This window comes from Drosophila guanche, unplaced genomic scaffold, assembly GCF_900245975.1.
Source record: "Drosophila guanche unplaced genomic scaffold, DGUA_6, whole genome shotgun sequence".
Classification (NCBI taxonomy): domain Eukaryota; kingdom Metazoa; phylum Arthropoda; class Insecta; order Diptera; family Drosophilidae; genus Drosophila; species Drosophila guanche.
The window spans coordinates 5,640,037-5,664,436 of NW_022995750.1; the positions used below are offsets into that span (position 1 = coordinate 5,640,037).

General features: G+C 41.1%; 1 protein-coding gene across 11 annotated transcripts; it reads left to right on the forward strand.

Moving 5' to 3' along the window:
* LOC117586031 (phospholipid-transporting ATPase ID) lies at positions 1–23,561 on the forward strand. Of its 11 annotated transcripts, none has more exons than XM_034275871.1 (20): positions 1–437; positions 8,883–9,193; positions 15,159–15,217; positions 15,278–15,490; positions 15,553–16,089; positions 16,162–16,383; positions 16,444–16,692; positions 16,988–17,761; positions 18,709–18,999; positions 19,064–19,237; positions 19,298–19,574; positions 19,641–19,793; positions 19,855–20,035; positions 20,815–20,961; positions 21,027–21,178; positions 21,239–21,462; positions 21,528–21,857; positions 21,915–22,163; positions 22,237–22,353; positions 22,412–23,561. In XM_034275871.1, exons 2-20 carry the CDS (start codon positions 9,160–9,162, stop codon positions 22,739–22,741), a joined length of 4,713 nt encoding a protein of 1,570 aa, XP_034131762.1. In that variant the 5' UTR covers positions 1–437; positions 8,883–9,159; the 3' UTR covers positions 22,742–23,561. The 11 variants fall into 11 exon arrangements, with proteins under 11 accessions (XP_034131762.1, XP_034131763.1, XP_034131765.1 ...); XM_034275872.1 differs by having other exon boundaries at positions 19,855–19,993; XM_034275874.1 differs by having other exon boundaries at positions 16,988–17,458.
* Positions 23,562–24,400: the final 839 nt, after the last annotated feature.

Below are 24,400 nucleotides of genomic sequence, written 5' to 3' on the forward strand. Positions count from 1 at the left end.
GCCGCTTCAGTTGAGACGACGCGGTCGTGTGCGGTCCGTGTTGAAGCAATATAATATTTCTCAGGCAAACGAGCGGTGCCCAAGACTCCGAGTTCTATTTAGTTTTTATTTTGGTTTCTCATTTTTGTTTCGAATTTTCGTGAATTTCGACTTCTAAATATTGCATAGTTCGGTCAAGTGCAACAAAAGTAAACTCAATAAAAGTAATTACAGCAAAAAGCTGTAAAATTAATACAAATAAAAGCAACAAAGAGTGCCCGAGCACATGCAACAGCTGCAGCAGAGAGACAACAACAGCAGAGACGGACGGCAAACAAATCTTAAAGCTTTCTATACAAGCCGGCTTCGAAGTTGACTTCGACAGCAACAGCAACAGCAACAGCAACAACGGCTTAAGCTCGGCTTCTCTTTGCCTTCTATTTATGCGCCTTGGTCGGGTGAGTCTTTATTCTCTTCTCTTATCGGGCGGCCATTACTTGTAAACAGCTGCCGCAATATGCACAATTTTCTCCCCCTCCGGCAAAAGCCCCTTGCACAAGTTGGGTTTTCTCAGAAAATTGTCGAGCAGATCGGAGCTTATCTGTTGCAATCTCAGTTTCCCTTTTCTTCGCCCACTCATACTCATTAATATATTGCTTGTGGGTTTCTATAAGTACTTATACATAAGGGTATATGCGGGTTGTCGTTTTTGTGGGAGTGGGAGTGTTTTTTGTGCCCTGTCATGGGTAAAGTTATAGTCACTCGCTTATCTGTGGATCTTTGGTCATTGACTTTAACTTTGCGACTGACATTGGCCTGGATTAGAGACTTTTGGGGTTGTTAAGAAATCGAGATACTCGCATACACGTACAAATATAATAAGGAATATATAATAGTCGTAGTCGTGAGCTTTATAGCAAGAATAATAATAGTTATTCAAATAGCATTAAAAAATATTTAACATTCCTCTGAGAATAAATAAGACACAAGAAAAAAGATACAATTTTGATTTAAGTCAAACTCTAAATTAATTATTTTCCGTAAAACAAAAGGTAGCCCAAAGCAGACTTCTTCTCTTCAAAATATTCTCTACTTGAAAATAGAAATTGAGTTGCCTCACAGCCAAATAGACATCTTCTTAAGTTTTCAGAGAATCTTCATAACAAAAATATGAAGAAGTGACGACGTCACCGCTTTCAGATGCTCTTAAGTACAGAAGTACCAAGTGGAGGTCGCATTCCCCTCTAGTTTTTTGTTTACTTTGATTTCACTTTTGGGGACCCTGACGGCGCGGAGTTACGCGAGAGCATTCTGGGTGGATAAAACTGAGAAATGATATATGAAGCTGGTCGCTGAAGTAGGTGGAATGCCAGACGGCTATGCGCTGAAATTGTGGCACAGGGAGGCACGTGTCCACACTCTATTTCTCTTGATGATCATACCCCAAAATGATGTCATTCTCTTCTCCCTGTCTCCCAAAATGTCGCTTTAAAGAAATCGCTGAAAACAGAAAGCCGAAACAAAATTAATTTTTAGCATTTTAAACTCTTCCTGCTCCGTTTCTTTTCTTTTTAATTCTTAGACACTTTTGCGGCTATTTTTTTTATTTTTATTTTAAAAGTTATTGTTTGGCCTTTTGTTTGCCGGCAGTTAACCCGCGACATTTAATAATAATTACTAAACGCAAAACTTTAGTAATTATTATGAGCGGAACGGAGGAGTTCTTTTAGTGACTCCAAGGCATTTGTTTGTGTTTGTCAAAGTGAAGATAAGCGGGGAAACACGACTGAGATAGAGGAGAGATTCCCATTTTCTGGAGCTCATCAGAAACTTCAGGGAGCAGAGTTTCCAACCAGTTTTCTCACTTAAGATGCATGAAAAACTGTGAGGAACAGAAGTACAAATTTTATATTTTATAATAGTCTTGAACTTTAGTGTGAGTCAGCGGATCTTTTCAGACGTTAAAGTTGACCAAATTCCTTAGAGTTCCTCAAACATTACATTCTTTCCACCAAGATTTCTTGATTTCTTCGGAGTCTTTCTTCTAGAATCTCGGCAAACATACCATTGTTCTGAGGGTTCTCTGTGCCTGCCTCTTCCCTTGACATCTTTTGGGTGCTCTCCTCCGGCCGTTTTGCTTTCTTGACTCATTCAAAACTTTAGAAATCATTACGCTGTGAGACAAAGATAAGGCATTGAGAGATACAAATTTGTTCTCCCCACATATCGTATGAGATAAGTGGAGGAAACAACAGAACCAAGCACGAAAAAAAACAAAAACACAACTTCCCAAGGCAAACAAATTGCAAAACGCGATACTTTTTTTGTACAGGGAAAATCAAATAAAATAATTTAACCGACAACGAATTGCAAATATTCTGTCTGAGGAAAAAAAACAAGTTTTAATGGATATTGAATTACGATTCTAAAGCTTTCATAGTAAGTTGTAGCTTTAAAACATTGTTACATTTTCACTCATTTATATAATGCTTCAATCATACTTTAACTGAAAGCTTAAGGACTTTAGCGGGGTTAGGGTACCAAGCCATGTAAGTGACTTTAATGAACGTGTATTCAAGCAAATTACAAAACCAAAGGCCAAAAGTGACCAACTAAAACTGGAAAATAAACAAAATTTGATGTTGATTTGGTTTTACTTTGGTTCTGGCTTGCTTATATAAGGGAAAGAAGTTTGGGGAGGAAAATATACATAGATACATATATAGATCGAGATAAGTCTGAGAATCGAGTGCATGGATAGAAGGGAAGAGAATGTTATCAAATGTGTCAATATAAATAAATAGATAGAAATAGAATAACTAAAAAACTAAAAGATTCAATCACTGATAAGGATGACCTTGAAATAAGATTTTCTTTCGTTCCGCCACACTTTCTTCATACAGGCAATCAATCAACGCGCAAGAAACTTGTCTCAAGTGCTTCCATATCCCATCCCCTTCTGACCTTGTGTATACCCCTCACATTCCTCACTATCCATCCCATTATCGATACGATATCCAGCGCTTTGGAGACACGTGTGTCTGCTCTGATTGACACACTTGGCACTACAGCTCAATTTTTTCGAAACAGTCCCACAGAAGGCGAGCCATCTGAAGGAGAGTTGAGGCATAGTCCAGACTATCTCTCTGTCGTATTGTAGAGCCACGGTGGCAGCACTTAATTGTGCACCAAACCACCCAGAAGTTTGGGCTGTGGGCAGGGAATTCCGTGCCCCTCAGGTGGGTTGGAGCCCCGAATGCGGACAATGGACAATCGGTCAGTCGGCTCTAAGTGCAAACCACACGCCAACCATCTACGACTACGGCTACGACCACGACCACAAACGACGGTCACTGTCAAAGGCAACAGACGGACACGCAAAGAACGAGGACGAGGACGAGGACGAGGACGAAATGCCAGGGTTCGGGGAGGGAGTTGTTAGGGCAATCTCGTGGCCGGAGGCACAAAAAATCGAACCAGAGGGAAAAATGTTCAACATTGAATGAAAGTTGATGAAAGTCTGACCAACTGACCGGAACACTCGTCGACAGAGATGGAAACTCTTTTAGTTCAGGAATTTTCCCGCTCATCAAATCAATTTGCAAAAGAGGAAAAATGTAAAGAGGAAAAATACCATAGCTGGCTTTTGCATAAGCTTTTGGCAACCTCCCCATTCGCAACCCCACCTCGCTTTCACGCTATTAAATTATAGTCGATATCCAGACAAATATATGTACGTATTTCCATCTATGGGGAAAGCTCGGACATTGATTTACCCTTAACTCCAAATGCATTTTGGTGGTGTACGATAGAGTGCCCTCCCGAAAGGCCAAACAGTGATAGAGGTTAGAGAGGGAAAATAGTGAAAGTGGGAGGCCATGGAATGATAGTCGGAGAACTAGAGGAACAGCTAGGGCAGAATTTGGTGGCTAGTCCACATGTATATTCGTAGTCCCATTAATGGGGCTGCAAATTATAAGCGGGACAAGGACTCGACTTGGCCATAACTTCGATTTGGTTGAGGTTGGTTTTTGGGCTAAAATTGTAGAGCTTGGCTAATGGATTGTCAGGCGCTAAGGCTGGAAAAAGCATTGGATGTGATAGGATGTAAACCGAAACAACAGAAGGTTATTGATCAAATTAATTGAAAATGTAAGATAGTTCCAAATGCCTAGTAGAAATATTTGCAACAGGCGAATTTTTATGTGAAGTGAATGCAAGGAACAAAAGAAACACAGAAACGACACATGTCTTGATAATTAACACCACAATCAATGTGGAGTTTCCCGACCTAAAAGTGGTTCGATATATTCCATGATTCACTTGCATGTGAATCATTTTCACTTTTCATTATTAGCAGATGAAAAGTCAAAGGCGTTAGATGAGTACTTTTCAACTGAACACAATCTTGGCTTCTGCTCTCCGCATGACGAAATGTAATTCGATAAGTGGATCGATCTATCAACCCTGTTTGATGTTTGTGCTTCATTTATCTTTAAATAACACTTGATTCCAATACACCAATGAAAAAGATGAAAAGTATCTTTAGCTGACAAAAAATTATTCAATGTCAAATGTCAAGTTATATGTCCCTTGATGAGAAATCATCAAAATCTCTTTACCCTTCCAACTGTGATCCACACTTTTTTATCATACAAACTCACATATGAGTGATACCTAAAGAATGTTTAACCTTCTCCAGAGTGCCTATTCTATCCAATAACAATTTATTTTTAGCCTCCACTATCGTTTCTCTTTCTTATATGTGTACATTTCACCTACCCATAACTTTGCCCCATTCTACAAATCCCGCAGCTCTAGCCCGCATTTCTTTTGGCAATTCCAGCGGCAATTTGCCCTTAAGCGTTATAGCCTCCTCCGTTCCTCCGTGTGCATGCTCCCATTGGATACATAATTTCGCTATCTGCTGATGTGAATCGCTTCAATAGGAGCGACTCGCTGTAGAGTGAGAGTCGGAGAAGGTGTTCCCATCACGCAATCCCTAGTGCACGCACAGTAGTGGCACCAGCACAGCTGTGTGCCCCAAATTCCCAATTCGATTCCCAGAATGATCCATCGAATGTTTTGGGAATCGAGGGACAGATGTTCTCGCCCGGAATGTCTTCTCACTGCGATGTGAGGTTCAACAAGTCTAGTGCTTACGAACTGACAGTTTTCTCACACCTGACTCCGACTCTCTTGGCCATCCACCATCCACGTTTAGCCACGTGTCACCCTGGTCTCCGTGTTTTTCAATATCACATCAATATTTGATGGAACAAAAGCACATGCTCCCACGATGCCGGGGATTAGTGCCCTTGCACGTTAATTATCCGCGCTGAGGCCTTTCTCAGGACTGGCGGCAAGAATGAGCGGGTCCCAGGACTCCCGGCAAGTTACTAACTAATTATTGATGAGAAGATAATTGCTGTAAGTTACGGCATTCCCCGGGGCTAAGACTGCAGTAAAGTGAATTTACTGCGTAGATAGAAATTCCATGAAGGGATAACAGAGTGATAACTCTCTGGATTATCTAGAGACTATCTTAGTAATATAAGATTCTCTGAAAAGCGATACCAAACCTTAAATTCAGATATATGTATGGTCGATCGATGGGCGCTGCAACATGACGTGCGAAATGCGAAATTTGCTAACAAATTCATAAAGGAATGAACTCCTTAATTTGAGTTGCTGATTGTAGTTCTATGTAACGCACTGCCATTAAATAATAATCTTAATAGATGCCATTGATGTATAATCAAACATTTTACGGGGCTCAAATTCGATAATTTACTGCAAAACTTGTGGAACCCTTGAACCTGTTTGCCAGGACGAACATTTCCATATGGTTAAAATTTCCACGTAACTCAATTATTCCAAACATCTAATGAGACCCGACCCCACAATACGCCGCCCCATTGTTTTGAACATTACAGAATGTGTTTTGATGGGACGGATCGGGCGGAGGGAGAGACCTGCATTTGACCTGACCTTCGTTGCACATTTTCCATTCAGAAATGTTTGTGCCTCGTGGCTTGGGGCTTGCCATTTAAAAGCGAACGAAGTGCAGCCTAAATAATTTATGCGAATTTTATGGAGGAAGTAAACACTGCCATACGCTAAACAGGTTGCTCCACTAACCAGAAAAGGGGGTAGCAGAGTACCCTCAATGGGGAATTCCTCTTCAGATCTATTCAGTACCACCTACAGATACTACACACAGATGGTGCTCTAATTGCTGGGAATCAATTGAAATTGATGCTTCAACATTCAATTGCATTGATTGCCTTTCATTTGCAGTTTACTCGGCTTACCCGACATGTATCGCTTACCACACACAAAGGGCTGCCTCTATGTACTTATATACGAGTCATCCGTTTCACTTTTAATGCATTTATCTGATGGATTTGCTTTTAATAGTTTCTTGGATAACAGATCTTTGGATACGGCTATCTGACAGTTGTTGAAATATTCAATGAATCGTTGCAAATGAATGGCAGCCATGAACATTTTAGAATCATTTTTCATCATTAGGAGGCGCCTGCTTAATATGATGGTAAATTTTATGTGGCAATTAAAATGTAGTTGCAGCTGCTTGTTGTTGATGGTTGAACTCATTCAAAATATGGCTTGAATGGGCAATTATTATTGAAACGTGGTTGAAACTATAGTGTGTTCATATTTCTACAGACTCTGCTACACAAAATGCTTTGGTTTGACAAATTAATTACTATGACTGATTGTTTTCTAAGGCAATAATGAAATAAGGCACACCTTACCTACCATTCCATCTTCTATCTTTAAAAAAAAAACTAGTTCAAGGCTCGTTGGGTCTAAAAATTTCCGTCGTGTGACTACAGGTTCATAAATAGATACTATATAATACTATATTGAAAATGTAACGAATGAAAAACATCAAAAATAATCGTATATACTATAAGGATGAGGGTAATTATACATAATTCATGTATCGTTCATCCATAATGACTTCTCCCTGCGAGTGCGCCCATGGCTCGGAGTGGGCGAACAATTTTTGGACTACACATTAGAGCTATTTTTGTTCGGGGAGTGTTTTGGGGAAGGTTTTGGGGAGTCCAAAGTCTAGAGGTAGGCTGTTGATTATAATCGCATTGTGTTCGATGCTTGGAGAAGTGCAAAATTAGCGAATCCGTGAAAATGATTGTGAACTAATGAAGCCAGTCGAATTTTTTGGGGCAAACTAACATTAGGTGGAGTTTTCCTGTGCTTCGTTTTTGGGGTAATGCATTGCCTAATATTTATTTTACTTTATTTCTGACAACTTCCTGAACAAGAGTCATGACGTTACACAGTTCTATAGTTGACCCACAATAACATTGCAAATACTTTAAGTGTCGTGTTCGTTTACTTGGTATTTTTACTGGGATTTGCCGGTTTGTCATGTAAAGGGTATAGGAAAAGCAAACGATCGACAAAAGTGTCGGATCGAGTGACCTACAGCTGGGGACAGGCGATCCAACTGACAAATTGTTTATTATTCATGAATGGACTTTTATTATTCGCAATTAGCATACGGTTACCCTAACCAATTTTGGAGTATATGGGTTAGCATGTGAAAAATAACAAATTTTTGAACATTAATCGAAGGCTTTTGATATGCTTTCACCTAATACTATTCCTGGCGTATTCTCATACATAGTTTTCATGTACTTGAAGAAGAACATATGTACATTATTTAATATAAGCACCCAAATGCTAGGGAATTCAATATTCGAGTCGATCCCACAATCGTGTGTCCGCCGGGTACACTAGCACTCGCTTTGTTTTGCCGTCTCTCTTTTGTGTTTTGGCTTCTGCTTTGTTTATGACGATAGCAAAGCTTTACTCTGGCGCTGTTTTGCCTCTCTCTTGGTCTTCTTCCTCAATCTCTTGCTGTCTTTTCTTTCGTTCTTCTCGCCCAATCACGCTCTTTCCCTTTTCCGTTTGCTTCCCTGCTCTCTGAATGACTCACATTATCCGCTAAACGCTCCGTTTTGTTCCATTTCATTTCAATCCGTTCCGTTTGTTTGATTTCTTTAGTGCCTTCATTAATTCACGATCATTATTTTGTTCGTTTTGAATGGCAGCTCTGTTTATGCAATTATGAAATATTACAGGAAATGATGTAAACGTTTGCCATTTAATATCTGCCAATGGCAAGTGTAACGTCACGAGAACGCAGTGTATCCTTTGTAAAATGTCCGTAAAGTACACTTTTCTATGAAATATTTGAGTAGAGAATAAAATGTATGAAAATGTACGTACAACATAAGTATGTACATGTGGCATTGGTTTGGAGTATGAAAGACGATAATGTAAGCAATTAAAGCCTGAAAAATGTGACTAATACGTGGTGAGGGTATGGGAGAAAGTGTCTGGAAATCCCCAAGGACACTTTCACTTGCTCAGGGGATATATTGAATAACTACTACTATTAGGTTATGCCGACAGCTGCTAATGGACACATCACCCTAGCTCCTGCCACCCTCGCATCACCTCCATAAAATCAGCTCAACCGTGCGACAATTAGCATGTGAGCGCATCAAATTTTTAATAGCGCTGTCAAGACCAAGCCCAAGTTCATTTGGCTCAACAGAAAGAAAAAAAAACACGGAAAGGTTCGCTCCAGCTGGGTGCTAGACAAGCCTTTCCCATGTGTGTCCTGTCATGTTCTATCCTCTCCAGTTGTGTCCCATCCCATCCTGTCGGTAGTTCGACCTTCTCCAGCTGTCCAGCTGACAGCATTTAAAAAAAGCTTTACGACTGCATTAACAATTCATCAGAGAAATATAGAATAATTTAATAGAAAGTTTTTACCCACTGATGACGAATCATTTGAATGCTTACTGAATGCTTCCACTCTCCTCCATTGACTCTTCCTTTAGCCTACGGCGGCTCGACAAGGCCAACACATGGAGGTTTACGTCTGTCCAGCGCCAGCCACGACGACGATAACCGACGAACCAATAGCCAACGGACAGCCGCAGTTGGAGCTGCAACCAACGCAAGCGGAGTCGCAGCCGGAGACCCATACAAAGATACAAACGCATACACAGACGGAGTCCAGAAGCTTCAGATGCCACCAGGAGATTGAAAGCAGCTGGCGATATCACAGCACAGATCTTTGTTAAGGACGGATCCTAAGTTTTGCATCCACTCATAATGGGCACAAAAACTCAACCGCAACAGGCAAAAGGTGAGTGTGAGACTCAAGAACTACTAGTTGATTAAGTTAAGATGAGGGTCTATATTTGTGTTGGGAGTGTCCTCAAGCGTTCTCGATTAAGTGTGCCATGATATGATAATTATCAACAAGAAGTGTCACCAAGTGCAGATCGAGTAAACTAAATTGAGACATTCTAAATGAAAATACGAAAAACCTATGGAACATAAAAGATTTAATCAATCTTCGTATAAACTCTGATCATTTTTGTTTAACGAGGAATCAAGTGAATAGAAATGTACAAGTGATTAACATACATATAATCTAATCTCAATGAAATTGGAATAATATATGGAATATAGAAGAATTGTACATGCATAAGTAATGTTAAATTTTCTAGATGGATGGATTTATTAGAAGTAGAATGGTGGAGCGATAATCTAAATCTTAGTTAAATTTATATTATTTACTATTTGTGATCTTCTTCTGCAATTTATCTCAATAATGAATTCCAGCTAAGCTAACAAATAAGAGTATTCAAAGCAGATTCAGGGTCTCAAATCAATTTCCACCAAATTGAATTCTGCAGAGGAGATGCACACAGCTCCAAATTGATTCACCTTAAGCCTTTGGCAATCTCTGATTAGGAAGTTACCACCTCCCCATCCTCCCATTCACTGCCAGAATCCCACTCTTCTTCCTTTTGATGGGGGTGGCAAAAAGTTGAACAGTTGTTTCCCATTTCGAGCAGATAGTGACCCAGTTCCTGAACCTTTACCAAAGCCAACTGCAATACAAAAAAAATAAAGAGAGAAGAAAAAACTTTAACAAAAAGCAGCTGGTTTCCCATTTTGGCCCTGACACGATTCGAACCCAATCTATGGGTGTGCATAAGTGAGTGTTCGAATGGGTGTGCGAGTGTATCTTTGTTTGACGGAGTGGTATGCGTGAGGCCGCCTTGAGCTTGGCCCAAACGGTTCTTCGATTTATTACGCGTATTGCTCGCTCAATGAATGAATGCGAATCCAGCGTGTTTTAGTACGTGTTTGAATGAGTGAGTGTTCGAGTGTGTATAATTCCTGGCATGGCATGGTGGTGGCCCAAGTCGAGCAAAAATAAACACCAGCAAAGTGCCTTTGAGTTAATGCAATCATTCTATTTGTATACAATACTTTATTCGGTCATGATTTTCGCTGTTTTTCTTTGTGTACCATAGACAGTGGGTACTATAGTTTCCAACAGATGTTTCGAAAATGTGGAGAGAATGAATAACCGTAAATTTGATACCCTATATTAATTGTATCTGTTATTTTTCCGAACGCTTACTGGTATGGCGAGCTATTGAATAGAGAAGATTAAAGTAGTTCAAAGCTTTATTTTGAAGAAAATCAAACTATACTCAAACTATTATAGACACTATAAGATCGTTCTACAACTGACAACTAATCAAACGTGGATCACTGATATGCAAAATATTTATGTAGATACATGAATGTACATATATTACAGCGTATCGAACTCCAAGGTTATTAAAACCGTCTACACTTATCACCATCTTTCTTTGGTGTAATAAAATGGATAAGTTTTTGTTAAACTTTTTCCTTAATTGTCTTTTTATAGGCAATTAACTCTTAGCTACTAGATTTACATACATACATAAATATTTACATATAAATGTACATATGTACATAATTACACCTGTTCGCATCTTCAAAAGAATTCACGGAATTCAGTCTTAAACCGCAAAATACATTTCCATCCACATCATAAATCTTCCTCTCTGTCTGTCTGCCTCTCTCTCCCACTCTCTTGCAAGCTCTATATTTGGTGAAAATTCCTTTCATATTTTTGGTTTTGCTTTGTTTTTTTTTTCTATTCTAGAAAAGAAAAAAACAAATCCAAAATCAAAGTGTAAGTGAAGCAGCCATACTCTTCCCCACCCACCCTCGGCAATCATTCATTAACCCATATGGACGCCCCCAGCAAAAGCTGACTTTGACATTCACTCTCTCAAATTCAATTTAGCTCTCTCCTAACTGTTTCTACCTCCCGCTCTCACTCTCTTTCATTTGTTTGTTTGATTCACGTGCATTTGTTTGACCCACAGGAGAGACAGACAAAGCGAGGGAGATTAGGATGGTGCTCTTACTCTCTCGCGCTTTTTTTTGGGGTGATTTACATTTGCTCATTTTTACGCTTGAGAAATTGAAGATATGACTGGCTGGGCCATGGGGAACACGTAATGCCCTACAATTTCAAGGGGGGCTCAATGGTGTGGTGTAATAGTGAATTACAATATTTACATACATTTTTGTATGGTTAAATATACTGTTTCTATTAGTTCATGGCTACTATCTAACGATCTCTTGAAACTAAAATGTCACACCATACAATAGAGCTACATATTTACATACATATTTATGTATGTAAAATCGATCCTATCAACCCAAGTCCAATCGAAAATTAATAAAATATTGAAATATATGTACTTATGTACATGCAGACATACGGTTTACATTCTGCTGATCAGGAGAATTTAGATATGTATGTATGTGCATATGTACATATGTATGTACATGTATGTATGCAGCTTTTAAGTCATGCTGGAATAAAATATCACATTGTTGAAACCTGCTGAAGTGCTTATAAATATTGATCATTGACGTTTTGATTACATGATTGATTTTTAGACAATTACTAGTTCTCATAGCTTTTATAATTACCCACCAGCTCTGCCGCTTCTTAAACAGTTTCAACTTGAATTTTTGCTGCCGCGTTGCTAGGCTGAACCACAACGCGTTCATATGTATGTACATATGTATGTTTGAATTTACGTATACAGGGTGATAAACTGCTGCTTTTTAGGCTGCACATATTATACATACATATGTATGTAGCTTTTATCATTCGCGGACACAAAGTGTACTGTATCTACATACATTTTCCACCATCATTTTGAGAACAGTCTGTATGGTGAATTCCACACCCTGTACACATACCCTATGGGCCGGCTGGCCCAGGTTGCCTTGGCAGCCCCATACGTTTTGTTGTCATCATCGTGTGGCCGACATTGCCTCCTCGGTTTCTATGGGCTTTTGGGTCGGCGGCGTCGTCGGCTAACGGGCACTCAGTTGCTGGCGGCTCTGGGTTTTGCCGTTGGACAGTGTGGACGCACGCTCGTCTTCTGGCAGTTGTTGCCCCGTTTCGCTTTGACTAATTCGTGTTTTTTTGTTTCTCAGCGTTTCTCCATTTATACCAAATAATAAACAAATAACTGAATAAATCAAAATTGAATATAATAATAATACTCGGGATTAGATTAGTGACGCATAAGAAGCGGAACTCGCTGCTGTGCTGCAAGTGGATTACATGAAAAAGTGTAAACGCAAACAGTGCAAAAAATGTGCTAAAAATGTACGAAATGTGTGAATGTCGTGGAGAGGGAACAGCGTGCTGCCTGCATCGTCGCCTTGTTCTTTTGATGATGCATTTGGCACCTGGCACTGTAGCATGCCCCCTTCTGCCCCTCAGGTCTGACAACGCCTTGGCATTGCCCTGGCTTTTGTTTTCTTGTTGTCTCAGCATAATTATTGAGCCTTCCATCGATTCTTCTTTCGGCATTGACTTTGCTTCTGTCTTTGCCATTGTGACTTTGCTTCTGTCTTTGCCATTGCTTTTGCGTGTAGTTAATTTTCTTATAGCAATTGAGCGTTTGGCCACCGCTGCCACTACCCCCTAAACTTACGGATGACGCATGCGAGTAAAATGAGAAAACAACAAGAACATTTGAAGGAATTGTGTGAAGAGGAGAAAACAGCAATAACAAGGAGAAAACTTTGAGAAGAGAAAACAACAAGAACGCTAAAAAACTATGTAACACGAAACTTGAGAAATAAGCAGGGAGAAAAGCATGCAAAGCGCAAGGTTTATTAAATAGAAGGTAAGGCACACTAAACAGAAGTATGTCGTTCTCATCGATTGCCTTACCTTCTATTTAATACGAGTTTGTTAATATATACACTAAGAAACTGTTTGGCAAAGGAACAGGACAGAAGGAAAAGCATATTTACATTCACATGCATGACTCATGTTCACAACAGGAACACCGTGGCATGTCAGAGAAGAGAGAATAGACAGCAGGACAGACGTGGTCGTGTATGCAAAGAGAAGCGTGGAGAAGTAAGTAGCCGGCTTTGTTGTTGTTCGACTTCATCCAAGTGTAACGCCAGAGAGAGTGAATAAAACCCTAAGAGAAAAAGAAAGAGAGAGAGAGCGTCAATCAGCTGTAAATGCAAAGCAAAAGGCCTTGGAACTCAGCAAGGAATCTACGAAAAACGTGAAAAGTTTAATTTGTGCCCCGAAGCTTGCATACCCTTACAGAACCTATGTTCCTACGGGAGAAAATATAGAAAGAAGTATTACTTCCCAAAAGTTTCTCAATATATCCGTTTTATTGAGCAGATTGAATTTAAATTGAGCTAGAATCAATTTCGGGCCCAAAACTTTTCGCTTCCGTTATTGTTTTACAAGCATAGAAAGTTTCTTGCGTTGCAACCTCTAGTCTCATCTTCCGTTTTGAAGTTGTTTGTGTTCTGTCTCACTCACAGAGGCGTTGTGGCCTTGACAACAGTTTTGACATTGACTCCGGACTCCCCTTTTACACCCACCCGCCCCACACACACAAAGAAATGTAGAAAGAGAAAGAGAGATTAAGGGAGTGTTCTTCGTCTGCAGCTTCCCTCCCATTTTGTTACTTTGTTTGGATTCCATTCGGCCTTGGGCTGTGGGGCAGGAACACCTGTTGTTGTATATAGGAATTTTCAGAGCATTTGATTTGTATACAAACTTAGAAATGTTTCTTCATAGCAAGTGATTAGTACATATACTGGTAGATACCCTACAAATAAAATTTAAAGTTTTTCGATGATTCCATTTTTTGTTCTTGGTGGTCTACCCCACATTTCTCGCATATGCCCATCATTCTCTTGTATACCTTGTAAAATCAAAGCCTAAATATGTTTATTTGTTTATTCTTCAAACATTCTCAAACGCTGCACAGTTGTCGAGAGCTGTGTGTTTTCCAGAGGGCATTAATCAATGAACATGATGGATGGCGACCGACCCCCCACGAAAGTTTGTTCGGTGCCAATGGGTTTTCAATTGCATTTTAATCTCAAAGCGACGTTGGCAGTGCGTTAATTTCCACTCATCCCCCAAAGCATAGGTACATACATATGTATGTGCATACATTCATATGTACTTATGTATGTATGTATGAATGTTTGTAGATGGTAGAACGAAAGATAATGAAGAAAACAGATATCGAGCAAGTTCCATTGATAGCTTGACAGAGAGCTGATCATGATTGGTGGTGGCAAAAGATGCAGCGAGGCAGCCCGACGTCTGCGCCAGCGTCCAGATACATTGGAGCTGGCGGTGCTAGATGGACAAGAGGTGGGAAAGCAGGATGATGATCAGACCCCATCCGGAGCAATCGGAGAACCAGCAGCCACAGCCTCCACATCATCATCCACAAAGAAAACGTGTTGGTTTCAGTTTGCCAGGAGCTCACGCAATCGAAGAAAGCGTTTGCACTGCGAGGAGGATGAAGAGGAAGCGGATAATGGACGGAAGGCTTGTCTTGCACAACCGGAGGGCATGAATATAGGCAGCTCCACCCAGACCATAGCCACGCCACTGATGATAGGGGATAGCTTCTACAGTCTGGCCACAGCAGCTCCAAATCCAGCACAAGATACAAACCCCGAGGACCAAGAACAGTACAAGCAAAGGGATCCTTCGGTGGTCTCGGAATCGAAATCAACGCGTAGTCGTAGTCTGAGGCGTCTCTCCCAGCTTCGGAGACGTCGCAGTTCCTACTACTTTTCGGGTAATAGAGAACGAGGATTGCACGACAGATTATGTAGCTTCTATAGCTGTTTAGTTTTAAATCAAATTCCATGCGAAACCTTCTAAAGTGTACTTCCTTTATTCACAGAGAACGAACGCAGAATCCGCGCCAATGACAAAGAGTTTAATCTTCAGTACAAATATCATGTAAGCTCTTAAACTTCGAGTTAACCAAATAAATGCTAACCGAATGAATCTTCTTTACAGAACAACTACATCAAGACCTCCAAGTATTCGGTGTTCACCTTCCTGCCGTTCAATCTGTTGGAGCAGTTCCAGCGTTTGGCCAACTTTTATTTCCTCTGCCTGCTGGTTCTGCAATTGATTCCCGCAATTTCCTCACTCACGCCCGTCACCACTGCGATACCTCTGATTGGAGTACTCACGCTGACAGCTGTCAAAGATGCCTATGATGATATTGTACGTATGCAGAGTTTTTAAACCTCTCAGGAGCTCAACTCATCGAAATGTATTTCTTTCAGCAAAGACATCTGTCCGACTCACAGGTGAACAATCGAAAGTCCAAGACCCTGAGGAATGGCAAGCTGGTGGATGCCAAGTGGTCGGAGGTTCAGGTGGGTGATGTCATCCGGCTGGACAACAATCAGTTTGTGGCCGCCGATATCCTGCTGCTGACGACATCGGAGCCCAATGGTTTATGCTTCATTGAGACTGCGGAGCTGGATGGTGAGACCAATCTAAAGGCCAAACAATGTCTGACGGAGACCATTGAGCTGGGGGATCATCATGATGCGCTGTGGAACTTCAATGGCGAGATCCTCTGCGAGAGACCCAACAATCTCCTGAACAAGTTCGACGGCACTTTGATCTGGCGCAATCAGCGATTCGCGCTGGACAATGAGAAGATTCTGCTGAGAGGCTGTGTGCTACGAAACACCCAATGGTGCTATGGCGTTGTGGTCTTTGCAGGAGTGGACACCAAACTCATGCAGAACTCTGGAAAGACACAGTTTAAGAGTACAGGCGTGGATCGTCTGCTTAACTTTATCATCATTGGGGTAGGCAACCAGCTAAGACTGCTGAGAGCTGATGACAGAAGAGTATTTTAATATTTCTGTTACTCCTTTCAGATTGTTCTCTTTCTGGTGTCTATCTGTGCCTTATTTGCCGTTGGCTGCGCCATCTGGGAGGGATTCATAGGACAGCATTTCCAGGTGTATCTGCCCTGGGAGCATATCATACCCAAGGACTATATACCCACTGGGGCCACAGTCATTGGATTGCTTGTTTTCTTCTCGTATGCCATAGTCTTAAACACTGTTGTGCCAATCTCTCTCTACGTTTCAGTAGAGGTAAGTGCATAAGACTACGAGTTTATCCTCTAATTAATTTGCAATGCGATTCCCTCAAAGGTAATACGCTTTATACAGTCGTTTCTCATCAATTGGGATGAGGAAATGTATTATGCACGCACCAATACTTATGCCAAAGCCCGCACCACCACGCTCAACGAGGAGTTGGGCCAGATACAGTACATATTCTCGGACAAGACGGGCACTCTCACTCAGAACATCATGACGTTCAACAAGTGCAGCATCAATGGCCGCACCTATGGCGACGTGATTGACTTGCGAACAGGAGAACCCATCGAAGTCACTGAGGTTAGTCCACCCGCCATGAATGGGGGATTGGGAATTGGGGTTTTGGTGTTGATTAAGCTACTTGAACCTCTAACTTCTTGGTTGAGGGATTTTGTTGTCCTCGTGTGTACGTTCGTGTCTCTTTTAATTTGGTGTCCGTTTTCTTGCACTGTCCTGGCGACTGGGGGATAAATCAAACTTTTACTTTGATCTCCTTACACCCGGTCCCAGTCCCTTAGCCTTTTGTTTAATTGTGCGAGAAGCAAAGCAATGCAAAAAAAGAAAAAAACAAACCCACTCACATTACTCGTTATAGCAGCAAACAATTTTCCACAATAGCCCCAGAAATCCCGAAGAGGTTCCCACAGGAACAGCAACATCAGCATCAACAAAGCCACCACCCCTCATCCTTGTGCACAAAGCGGAGATCCATGCGAAGAAGAGCTCTGTTATGGTCACCGCCGAGGGTGAGACACAATTGGCCAACAGTCCATCATCTGACAGAGCGGAAATAGAGCATTCGGCTCCGCTGCCGCCACCGCTGGACTCCCAAAGGAATCGGGGACGCAAACAAGTGCGCTATTCGGCGCCCAGCAGAAGCCAAGAGGAGGATCCTGGGGGGACAATCCCTGGCGGATTGTCGACAGCTAGAGGATTGTCTCCCTCTGGATATGACAGTCAAAGAAGCATCAGTAGGAACAGCGCAGGAGGATTGGGTGTCTGCTTTAAGCGGAGCGGACCGGGGCTTATGCAACGTCAACTGTCCAGCACAAGCAGCAGCGACAAAGTAAAGATCTTGCATGACATCGAACAAACACAACCTCACATATACCACCACGACCAGAACCACCACAGTCAGCACCACCACCACCAACAACAGCCACAACACAATGGCCGGTTGGTCAAGCTCAAGTTCAAGAAATCCCCATCAATAGCATCGCTGAGTGGCCCCGTCTGTCTCAACCACAGCGACACAGAGGGACAGACGCTGCCGGCACCGCCAACCGCACAGCACCAAAGCACCACCCACCACAATCACCACAATGAATCATTTGCCACCAGTTGGAGTTCGTCGCGTCAGAGAGTGCACGTATGCATGTTGCATGTCCTTCAATCCACACCCCCATTTGTCCCTCTATTCCATTTATCTGTGCATTTGAATGTCTATGTGTGCATTCGATGTCTGCCATCCCGCTGATTATTCGATTGCATATGCATTAGCTGCTTACAATCATTGCACCACGTGGCTTACATGTGCATATATATGTGTGGCACTGTTTGAGGAGAAAGATGTGTAAATACATATTAACTTTAGTGTATTGTGTGTGTGTTTGTAGTTGAGTATTGCATAATAAATTTGATTACATGAAATATAGTAGGTACATATTAAATTTCCGAACAGCACATATCTTTAGCTCGTTTGCTTACAAATCAAACAAATTTACATAATTTAAATCTTTAGTTAGAATTTCGAATTTCGACTAGAATAATGTTTATTTAAACAACTTGTCAAAACAACATTTAACTACAAACAAATTTGCTTGAACGTATCATTTTGAATGTGGTATTTTTTCAGTTTTGAATAAATATAAATTCGCCAATTCAAGTATTTTAAAACCCTAAGATTAAAAATGTTACGTTGGAATTTATAAATCAATTTCCCAGCCACTGTTCCAAAACCCAATACTAAATCGTAGAAAATCTTACTCAAACGTCGTACATTTTTCGTAGTTCATCTGTTAGAAAGTTTTTAAGTAGCTACCATACTTAAATACCATTTGTAAATATAAAATATCATTTATTTCAAAAAACAACATACAGTATCTCTATCTTAATGTTGTTTCCCTTACAATTTATTTTTATGTATTCCACGAAACTTTTTTCTATCTAATAATTTGGGACTAATGTCGTTAATCTAACAATATTCCTTTGCTTTATATCGTGTACAGCTTCGCTTAACATATCAGTAAACAGTTATACCCAAAAATCGCAAGATCCTCTAGATTTTCCATCATCTAATCCAACATCCTTTCGCAGGCCCTGCAATGCGTCGACTTCTCAGCCAATCCTCACCACGAGAGCGACTTTCGCTGGTACGATCGAACGCTGCTGGATGCAGTACGCTCGGATGAGGAGCATTCCCATGTATTCTTTCGTCTGTTGGCCCTCTGCCATACAGTCATGGCGGAGACTGTGGAGGGAAAGCTGGAGTACCAGGCCCAGAGTCCCGATGAGGCGGCTCTAGTGGCGGCTGCTCGCAATTTTGGTTTTGTATTTCGCTCACGAACACCAAACAGTATTACCATCGAAGTGATGGGTCGATTGGAGGTACGATCTGTCAGAGTAGGATATTAAAGATCGAAAATAGCGAATCTAACGTGCCATCTTTCAGGAATACGAACTCCTCAACATTCTCGATTTTAACAATGTGCGCAAGCGCATGTCTGTGATCCTACGACGAGGCGACTCCGTGGTGCTATACTGCAAAGGAGCGGACAATGTGATATACGATCGATTGCACGGCGGCCAAGAGGATCTAAAAGCCCGCACACAAGATCACCTCAATGTAAGTTCAACTGACTACATATAGGAAGTTCCCATCGAAAATACTATACTCTTCCCGCAGAAATTTGCTGGTGAGGGTCTGCGTACACTGGTCCTGGCCGAGCGGCGTCTCACCGAACAGTACTATAAAGACTGGCGGACGCGACAGCAGGAGGCCGCCTTGGCCATGGACTCGCGGGAAGAAAAGCTGAATGAGATATATGAAGAGATCGAGAGCGACATGCAGCTTGTGGGAGTGACGGCCATTGAGGACAAACTGCAGGACGGTGTGCCCAAGGCCATTGCAAATCTACAAAGTGCAGGGATAAAGATATGGGTTCTAACAGGAGACAAGCAGGGTGCGTGGAAGAGGGGCGTGACATCCCTTTTAGAAATTAAAGATAATGAAAAACCTTAATCCCCAGAAACGGCCATCAATATTGGATACTCCTGCCAGCTGCTGACGGACGAGCTGGCGGATGTCTTCATCGTCGATGGCAATTCCGTGGAAGAGGTGGAGAAGCAATTAAGACAGTTTAAAGAATCCATCAAGATATACAATCGATTTCGACCAGGAGGTGAGTAAATGTGTAGAAGATACAAAGGGGAAATCAGAGCATTAAATATCTTATTTTACAGGAACCGAAGCTCTTTACAACAGCGACAGCAACATGGATCCTCTGAGCGTGACCATGACACAGACTTCGGTCTTTATGCACGAATCGAGCGCTCCGCCCACGCCGCCGCCACCGCCCGCCATATCGGTGGTTACCTTTAGGTGGGATGACAAAAATAAGGATAATAAGGGCGGACCGGACAGGTAGAGGGCAATCCAAACACAAAATACACTTTCAAATTTCTTTATTTAAAAAAAAAAAGAATAATTTTTCTAGCCAAAGTGAAAACTTAACATCAGATAGAAGAGCTAGAAAGTCCATGTTACTTCTAGAACTTCTATAGCTAACTCTTTTGAACTTTTCCGTTCTCTTTTGTATCTAAAACGAAACTATTATTTCTAATTTTCCTATATTTTATTATTTTTTCTTAGAGAAGACTTTCATTTTCTCTTTCTGTAACTAAGAATTAGGATACTTTATTTCCTAGTTTTAGTATTTTTTCTTTTTTTTCGAAAGATTTAATTATTTTATTCAGATGAAAACCTTTTAGTATTACCCACCTAAGGATGTTACCCTCTATTGGTACTTGTTCCGCCCGTCAAGTAAAATATTTATATACATGTTTAATTCAAATCCAATTATCTTTAATATTTGTCGAAGCATCTCTTTGAGTTCTGTCTGTATGTCTCTCATTCTGCCCTGTATTAAAATCGAAAAACAGAAACCAAAATTCAGAAACACCAAAAACCAAACAGTCAACCCAGTCGTGTTCATTTCTTAACTCCTTTCCTTGTTGTTGTTTGTCTCATCTAAAGTTGTTTGCATGTCTAATCTATTGTACATATAACTCATTATGGTCTACCTCTCTCTCTAAACTATACGTTGCCTTGTTGGTTCTATCATAACATCTCCATTCTTTGTGCTTGCCGTAAAACCCCAAAACAAACATGAAACTAACTAGAGTCTCTGTATTTCTGAACAGCGCCGAGTGCACCGATTTGTTTGGGGATGAGAAGAGGAGCTTAGATGGTGGTGCTGCCTCCATAGTGATAGATGAGACCACTGGCTTTGCTTTGGTCGTTAATGGCCACTCACTTGTTCATTGTCTGTCGCCGGAATTGGAGATCAAGTGAGAGTTATAGTTCTCCGTACAGAAAGGAACATAAGTCCCTAGATAAATCTATTTTAATTCAGATTCCTGGACATTGCCTCACAGTGCAAGGCAGTCATCTGTTGTCGGGTTACTCCACTGCAGAAGGCCCTGGTCGTGGAACTTATTAAGCGTGCCAAAAATGCCGTCACCCTGGCCATAGGCGATGGTGCCAATGATGTATCGATGATCAAGGGTGAGTTTTTACCATTTCGAATCCAACTTAAATTCTTCTTAAACTCTTCTTCTCCTTTAGCTGCTCATATAGGTGTGGGCATATCGGGTCAGGAGGGCCTACAGGCTGTTCTATCCAGTGATTATGCCATTGCCCAGTTCCGGTATCTGGAGAGGCTGTTGCTGGTCCATGGTCGTTGGTCCTACTATCGGATGTGCAAGTTTCTTCGCTACTTTTTCTACAAGAACTTTGCATTTACGCTGTGCCATTGCTGGTATTCGCTATTCTGCGGCTTCAGTGCTCAGGTAAACTCAAGCTAATTTTGCCTCCAACTCATTTATTTAACTTATGTATACATCATTATTTTCAGACCGTTTTCGATCCCATGTTCATATCGGTGTATAACCTGTTCTACACTTCGCTGCCTGTTTTATCTTTGGGCATCTTCGAGCAGGATGTCTCGGACAAAAACAGCCTGGAATATCCGCGACTCTATACTCCGGGTCTTAAGAGTGAACTCTTTAACATACGTGAATTTATATACAGCGTGCTACATGGTGCCTTTACCTCTCTTATCCTGTTTCTGATACCCTATGGCGTCTACAAGGATGGTGTCTCTCAACATGGTTACATATTGAGCGATCACATGACCCTTGGTGCCGTTGTGGCCACCATACTCATCGTGGACAATACAGCACAGGTAGAAGGAATACTTTATACCCACCTGAACATCATCTAAGTTCCTATTACCACTTAGATCTCTCTGTACACTTCTTATTGGACCGTTGTGAATCACATAACCATTTGGGGCAGCTTGGTCTGGTATTTTGTGCTAGATTATTTCTATAATTATGTCATTGGAGGTCCCTATGTCGGATCGTTGACACAGGCCATCAAGGATCTTACCTTCTGGATGACCATGTTGATAACGGTGATGGTGCTGGTGGCTCCTGTGTTGGCGTACAAGTATTATCTTCTGGATACGCATCCGAGTTTGTCAGATAAGGTTCGAATTCTCTTATTAATCTTCTCCAGAAGTTTTCTGAGTTTTCTTAATTAATTTCCTTCTATTCTTTTAGATCCGCCAAAAGTCTTTGAAGAAGATCCATTCGAGAGCCTCCAGCGATGTTCGACGGACTCCATCCTCACGTCGTGGACGTCGCTCTGTGCGTTCAGGCTATGCCTTTGCTCATCAGGTAAAGTTCTACTCTGACCCATTTTCTCTACCCAGATTAACTTCTTGTGTTTCTGCAGGAGGGCTTTGGACGTCTCATCACTTCGGGCAAGATCATGCACAAGAAGCCGCAAGACTTTGCCTTTCCTCTGGGCTTGGGCACAAAGAAGACTCAGGCCCTGCACAACAATCTCGCCTCTGCAGATCAGACCAAGACCAATTCCTCGGGTCACCACATGGGCAACAACAACAATACCAATCAGAGGCACAATCACAACCAGAATCACTCATCGATGGCGGATATAAGCGTCGAAGGACGTGTCAATGGGGCTGATGCAGGAGGCAGTGGTGGCACCGAGGATATGAGTCCTCGGGCCCCCTGTCAAGATCTAGATACAATTAATCTTTAAGCTTTAGTAGCGGGTGCCGGATCGTAACAAACACCAAAAACACTGTAAAGAATTTAAGTCAGCGAAACGGCTTAGAAGTTAAAAGTTAATGTAGGATGTAGCTTGGCTAGATATAGTCTTTTGTATGTGTGTTGTGTGAATGTGAGTCCCAGAAGTATTACAAAGAATGTATAACGGATTTGAAATTTGTACCCCCTTTTACCATTAGTTGGTTATGTTGAATTTAAGAATTATTTATAGATATCTTCATAGTATTTGTAGAATGGGAAATCCATCCATAACCATAGTATACCCCGTAGAGTCCCTTAGTTAAGTCCTTTCTTACGTTTCCTCTGTGTGATAGAATCCCTGTTTAAAGCGGTTCGAATATGATTACAATCCATTGAATCTATGCTGAGCTTACCGGCGTCTCTAGCCAATTAGGTTCCCTAAAATATATCTAATCCCTTGACAATCTGCTGGAACCAATCGTTATCAATCGATATCATTCATCGCGTACCCGTCCCCCCACTGAAAGCACAAAAATCTCTTCTCTCACGTATTTATCTCATTGTTAAATGCATTTAATCGAGTGAATCTATTGAAACCACAGCCCCTATGGAGTGATTGTGAGTACGTTTGAGTATAGTCATAGACTTAGAATAGAACTAGTCTTAAATGTTGGATAACTGAAAGTGTACTTAAATGCTTAATGTCGTGCTGTGTGCTTAGCCAATAGCTTAACTTACCTACAGATTAACGAATTCGGATCGAAAAGTCCAAAGCTTAATACTAGATACTCCTCCCCAACATACACAACTCTTAAACATAGGCAAGCCCACACTTCTGTGTTCCTAATTAGTGTTTTAATGAATTGTATAACTTTCAGATGCATTACAGAGTCCCCCTAGGAATAAGACCTTTTTGGAGGTACATCTACATCTATATAAGAGGGTTTCTCCCGTCATTGTTCGGTTGCTTTGGGATGGGTTATGGGTTTGAGGAGGTTGAAATGGTTCACGGTGATTTATATTTAAAGAGTGCTTATAAACAACAGGTTAACATGGCTTTTCAGATATAAAATATACGTTTTTGGGTAAATATTTTAGCTTAACAAGAGTCCAAGTAAGCTAATCTGAACTATTGCAAATTGTTGGCATGAAACTTAATTTTAATGTGCAAATTGTTGGTATACAAAGATGAAGACCCACAAAAAGAGTAATATTTTATTTTTATCAAACATTTTTAGACAAAGAAAATTAATCATAAACTTGTGCTAAGAACATTTTTAAATGTATAAATAAATGCGGAATATTTTAAATTTCAATTGCACTTTCAATTTGCATCCCTCATTTATTGTTTCCTTTGAGATACGTAAAGAGGGATGGATGCCTTCTCTCGTAATTGCTTTGAGCTTATTGTAATTGTTATACTTCCACACTCCTATATCTCCCCTACCTACATTGTTTCTAACTATATTTCCCCAAAGTCTCCTTCCTATTATGTGGGCTTATCTCTTTTCCGATTATGTTTAATTTGCGTAACAGATTACACCTAATTTATTAGGAGAAAAGTTCAACTCCTGCCCCAAAACCCAAACCGACAGAAAAGCCAACTTTCCTTGACGTGTTCACGCCTCATTAGCTGGACGTTAAGATTATGCATTTTTTTTGTTTGAAC